The 5808-nt window shown below is 39.4% G+C and overlaps 1 protein-coding gene across 2 annotated transcripts; it reads left to right on the forward strand.

Annotated features, from left to right (window-relative positions):
• Positions 1 to 424: 424 nt before the first annotated feature.
• On the forward strand, positions 425 to 5528 carry trim35-28 (tripartite motif containing 35-28). Of its 2 annotated transcripts, XM_022187244.2 has the most exons (6): positions 428 to 1090; positions 2171 to 2266; positions 2877 to 3107; positions 3204 to 3226; positions 3503 to 3621; positions 3845 to 5528. In XM_022187244.2, exons 1-6 carry the CDS (start codon positions 671 to 673, stop codon positions 4381 to 4383), a joined length of 1428 nt encoding a protein of 475 aa, XP_022042936.2. In that variant the 5' UTR covers positions 428 to 670; the 3' UTR covers positions 4384 to 5528. The 2 variants fall into 2 exon arrangements, 1 of the variants encoding a protein (XP_022042936.2); XR_007945354.1 differs by lacking the exon at positions 3204 to 3226 and having other exon boundaries at positions 425 to 1090; positions 3845 to 3991.
• Positions 5529 to 5808: the final 280 nt, after the last annotated feature.

The raw sequence follows: 5808 nt of genomic DNA on the forward strand, positions 1-5808 counted from the left end.
CATAACCTAAAATACATCAAATGTATAGATTAGTCAAAAATTCTGTGTAATACAGCATCTGAATTTGTTCATATAAAGTGCAAGTGATAATAAGACATAGCTGGTGTTGTCAGTCAGGTAAATGTACAATGAATGATTAGTAAATGCCCTGTATATGATTCTGGTTCTTAGGTGATGTCATGGGATATGGATGGAAATGGAAAACGATAAAAAAAAATTCCCACAGCTTACTGTCTGTGTAGATAGATAAAGAAAGATATTTTAAAGGCATACAAGCCTGCAAAGACATCATTATAACATTTTCTCTCTCTCTCTATCCCACAGATGTGCAGATAAGTGTAAATACGCACATCTTCACAGCACCAATTACGCATAATAATTTATCTTACAAACATCCATTAGGGGGCAGTGTTGTAAAACCCCTGATCAGGTTTTTGCTTGTCACAGAAACACGGAAGAGGACTCGCAGGATCGGACCTAAACTTGCTACGACGCGTGGCCACAGTGGTGCCTTTCTTTCCTATTTCCTGCCTGTTCCTGAAGTCCTTTTTTAAACTTATTGCCTTGACAAAAACATTGCACCTTGACATATCACATCGGTGAGTCTCTATTTCGTTTGGTTTGCGCTGCTGTCGAAATCGAAAGTCAACCGAAGAGGGCCCGTACGACCATGGCTGACATGGATGAGGAAATGTCCGAGGAGACGTCACCTCTCCAGCGGGACCTGACCTGCCCCGTGTGTCAGGGCATCTTCCAGGACCCCCACCTGCTGCCCTGCACCCACAGCTTCTGTAAGGAGTGCCTGCAGAAAAGTTTGCAGTTCAACAAAAAGTGTCCGTTCTGCAGGAAGGAGTTCCTGGAGGCACAGGCCATCCCCAACCGTGCTCTGAAGAGCGCCTGCGAAACTTTCGAGCAGACGAACCGACCCAAGCCGATCCACACTCGACCCATTGAGGAGCTCTGCAACCTGCACATGAAGCCGCTGGAGCTCTACTGTGAGAAAGACGAGGAGCCTCTGTGTGTGGACTGTGTCAGTCTCCACAACACACACAGGCTGCTGTCTTTGAAAGACGGAGCACCGATATGCAAGGTAAACGTGCCCTGACCTGTTTTACCAGGGCGTCAACCGACAAACGTTTCCTTCTGTTACAGTGTCATGGAAGCATTAGTTTTAGACTGGGAAAGATTAGAACATTCTTATTTTTACGTCTGTAGATTGACAAGAAGTAAAGTTTTAAACTCATGTCAGTGAGACTAAACAGTACGTTGCTAGCGTGGAGACCTTTGGTCGTCCTGTTGTACCACAAAGTTGCTTCCTGTTTAAGTCGTCATGTTTATAGCCCAATCAGGCATTATATGAGGATGATTCCTGGCATTTTTTTTTTTTGCTTTATGTGTTTGGAATTTAAACCCATCCATGGATTACCATACATAATTCATGGATAGCTTTTGTTCCCAAAACTGAGAGTTCATCTTTTTTCCTGTGATCCTGTGGGTTATAATCTTCACAATACAACCATGATGAATGAAATCAAGTCGTTTTGATGCATTTTTATCATTTCAGTCACAGTCTAGAGGCAGCAGTGACTTTTTGTCAAGCTTGAAAGCATTTTCATCTGGTAAAAAATGAACTGGATTACTTATAGGTTATGGCCTGGAAGAGAGAAGATCATGTAGAGACATAAAAACGATGACTCCCATGGACAGCAATCAGTTTTTGGAAGGAGCATTTGAGAGGATCAGCCCAACAGATCTGAAAAACATTTAGCTAGGTGGTAATAAATGTGTAGTGTACTACAAATGCTGTAGCGCATTTCATATATATTTTCATACATCACACGTAGTCCTTGTCATTTTAAAATTCACCAAATGTCTCCCATATTAAAAGTTCTAATGTGTTCGTTAATATTTCCAAAGAGTTATTTTCTAATAATAATGACTCACTTGTCCATTATCCAGCACCCAAGAAACAAAAGCAGATATTGCACATGGAATTATTACACTTCTTTTTCTGTAGTTCTATATTTTCATGGCACCGTACCTGGTATGCTTTCAGCCAATATAACAGCCAATATTTTTTTCTGCTAGTTTCTGATAAGCTTTTTCCCCAAGAAAAATACCCTGTTCTGTGTCTAATAATGATGATGTTGTTTTTTTGATGCTTTTGCAGAAGGAGCTTAACTTCAAAATCCAGATTTTTGAAAAGAAAGTGGAGTCATATAAGAAAATGGCACATAAATTCAGCAATACAGTGGAATACATCAAGGTAAAGTGACTGACATGCTACATTTATCAATGTATAATCATTAACTGTAACTATACAAGCTGCAGCACTGGTCCATTGCATTTAGACGTTCTTATTCTTTAAATCAGACACCCTAGATTCATATGTCCCTTTTTTCAGCTTCATTGAGATGGCTCTGTACCAGATCATGACCTTTGTCCTCTGGGGAGGAAAAGGCTCTGCATTGATCTGATTGTACACTGATCATGGTACATGGTACACAAAGAAGACACTCCATACAGCACAAGAAGATATATAACACACCAGAGAGACCGTCTGCCTTATTTCATACCTGAAATGCACTGGTGCTGCAACTAATAATTATTTGTATTGTCCATGAATCTGAAAATTTCTTATTCAGTTACTTTATTAGTTATTTGATCTATAAAATGCCATCAAATAAAAAATGGAAATCAGTGTTTCCCAAAGCCCAAGATGACGTTTTCAAAAAGTCTTTACTTACTTCCAAAGCCCAAATTACTAAAGCAATGAAATACGCCTTAAAATTATTATTTAGTCATTAAATAATTGACAGCTAGTTAACCAATTAATTGCACTGGATATGAAAACTCTTCTCTGTGGTTTGTTGCAGTATCAGGCGGGGCAGGCAGAGAAACAGATCAAGGCAGAGTTTGAGAGGCTCCACAAAGTGCTCGTCACAGAAGAAGCTCTGCGTCTAAAAGCCCTGGCTACTGATGAGGAGGAGCAGATCGCTAGGGTACAGAGGCAGATTGAGCACACGAACAAGGACATCGCCACTCTGAAAGAGCTCATTGACAGTATGAAGAAAGAGATAGGGAATGAGGATCTAGCACTGCTGCGGGTAAGAGAGCTCAGCTCAGCAATATCTCGTTTTGTCTATGATGCTTCAGTGTTTTACATTATGGTCGAATCTCAATTACTCCCTTTTGTGTTTTAGAATTTCCAGAATCTGAAAAGAAAGTAAGTCACTGTCAAGCTTACCGTAGCAATCAGAAGTAGTATGTACTTTATATCCCAGAATCTAAGAGTATATTATTCTAGTCACTACGAAGTACTATCTAGTATGTATTTATCAGATATTTGCATGATTGTTAGATATTTCAATTTAATGTTTGCACATCATAGTAACACACTTGAGTTGCATAACTTAGACTTAGACCAAGATGTACTTTATCCAGATTTCTCCTGCATTCTGTGGATTTACAAATATCTCTTAACTATACATCTCTGCTCTAGAGCCCAGTGGACATCTCTTGAACCTTCCCTTCGTGATGACGCTCTGTTGGACATGGGCAAGCATGTTGGTTCTTTGAGCTTCAACATATGGAAGAAATTGCAGAATCATGTCAAATATTGTGAGTAAATTACATTGTGGGAGAAGCTTGTTGTTTTTATGACTGAAACTGCATCGTCTACTTCAAACGCCATTCTCTTTGAAGAAAAACAGCACAAAATACCTGCACTCTACAGTGTTAGGCCGACAACATTTTACATGTTTTCAAATGATGCCGTCGGTTCATTAAAAAAAATCTTTAATGAAGCAAAATGACACTGTTTTGTCTCTTCCTGTGTGTGCAGATCCGGTGGTTCTGAACCCAAACACAGCCTCTCCGTGGCTGTACTTGAGTGGTGACCTGACTAGTGTGAAGGAAAGCTCGGAGCGTCTCACTACCCCTGACAACCCAGAGCGCTTTGATCCCTGTGTCTTCGTCCTGGGTGCTGAAGGTTACACCTCTGGAAAGCACAAATGGGACATCAACGTTGGTGACAACCCTAAGTGGATTGTGGGAGTATGCAAAGAGTCAGTGGTCCGTAAAAAGAAGTTCACGGTCTCAACAAATCGTGGCGTGTGGGCCATAGCACTGAGCAAAGGGGTGTACAGCGTTCTAACAGCTGAGCGTAAAGAGCTGCCGGTGCAGCAGCGTCCTGAAAAGATTCGCATCAAACTAAACATAGATAAAGGAGAGGTGTCATTTTGGGATGCGGGGGCATCAAAGCACTTGGTTAGTCTAACACACAAATTTGATGAGGAAGAGATATTTCCAATCTTTGGACCCGGCCTTCATAGTACCCCAATGACACTGGCTCCGGCAAAAATTGCTGTACACACATCGTAGATTAACAAACAAGATAAACCCGACAACATTTACTATTTCAACAGGAGTGATGTACAGATTTATGCACAGCATTTAATAAAAGAGTGAAATCCAAATATGACAACACATTAAACATCAGAATACGGATCAACGTAAAAATGATGATAAATGCATGTCAGAAAAGTCACCTGAAGTGTATTGCTTAAAACCAGCTTTAAAGCATGTAGACAGCAGATTGAGAAAGGCGAAGATAGATGTGGCGTCGTCTCTGAGAGGTGTTTCAATGTTGACTGCATACAATGCATTGCAGAAACTGTGATGTGATCAAAGCATGACACTGACTTTTTCAGGGTCACCAGAGGATAATGGAGATTAGTTTTGCGCTTGTGCCTTTGCTGAAGGAAACTGAATAGACCAGTCTTTTTTGTCTGTACTATGGAGAGATAGACGAGAGTAAAGAATTACACTGTAACTTGCAGCATGGCCAATGCTGGATGCTGATAGTGATGATGTTTTAAGAGCAAATTAAGCAGTTTCTCTTAATTTGTGGAAGTGTTTTAGGAACCTGACTCATGTCTTCATATCTAAGAGGCCAAAAAACAAAGAAAGATAAAAATACTTTGCCTTTATTTGTCACATTACATTGCAGCACTGTGAAATGTTGCTGATCCCAATTGTTATTATATTATTATATTGTTAATTCCAAAATTACTGAATTTCCCTTCGGGGATGAAAAAAGTGATTCTATTCTATTCAATTGGGGTCAGACCCTGGAGCAGGAAGGGTTAAGGACCTTGCTCGAGGGCCCGACAGTGGCCGCATCGGGGTTTGAACCTCTTCTGATTTGGTATAAACATATTTTAACTTACTTTCTTTGATACTTAAAGAGATGGAATGGTAGTTATTTGTTTTGATACATTTTGAGATACTTTATTTCCTTATGTCTTTATGTTTGAAAAGTTTGGTTTAATGAATTGTTTGCTTTTATTTGCTTTTGTTGATTTTTCTCCAATATTGTGGTCTTTGAATGCACACCAAATCACAGTTTGTCGGTTAGGATAATTGCATTGCAATGTTGATCGCCATTTTCACTTTGAAGCTAAGATGTACTACTCCTGCTCACAGTTTGTATAATCATACACTTCAATAAAATGGTCTAAAATCAATGTGTTTTCTTTCATGATTGGAATCACATGGAGTTTTCCAAAATAATAACTGCACTTGAGACAAAATTACAGCCATATTATGTTATTTAGTAAAAAGATGCCTTGAAAGATGATTGCATTGATGTACCAAAGTATGCAGTCATAAATTTGACGTTGTTTGATATGTAAATCTTACCAGTTTGAATTTGTAATAAATATATTGTTTAATTACAACATTGACTGTGTGATTTGTATCCAGATGTTCAAACATTGTTTTCCATCTCCACTGGATGGCAGTGGT

The sequence above is a fragment of the Acanthochromis polyacanthus genome, chromosome 12 (genome assembly GCF_021347895.1).
Source record: "Acanthochromis polyacanthus isolate Apoly-LR-REF ecotype Palm Island chromosome 12, KAUST_Apoly_ChrSc, whole genome shotgun sequence".
NCBI lineage: Eukaryota > Metazoa > Chordata > Actinopteri > Pomacentridae > Acanthochromis > Acanthochromis polyacanthus.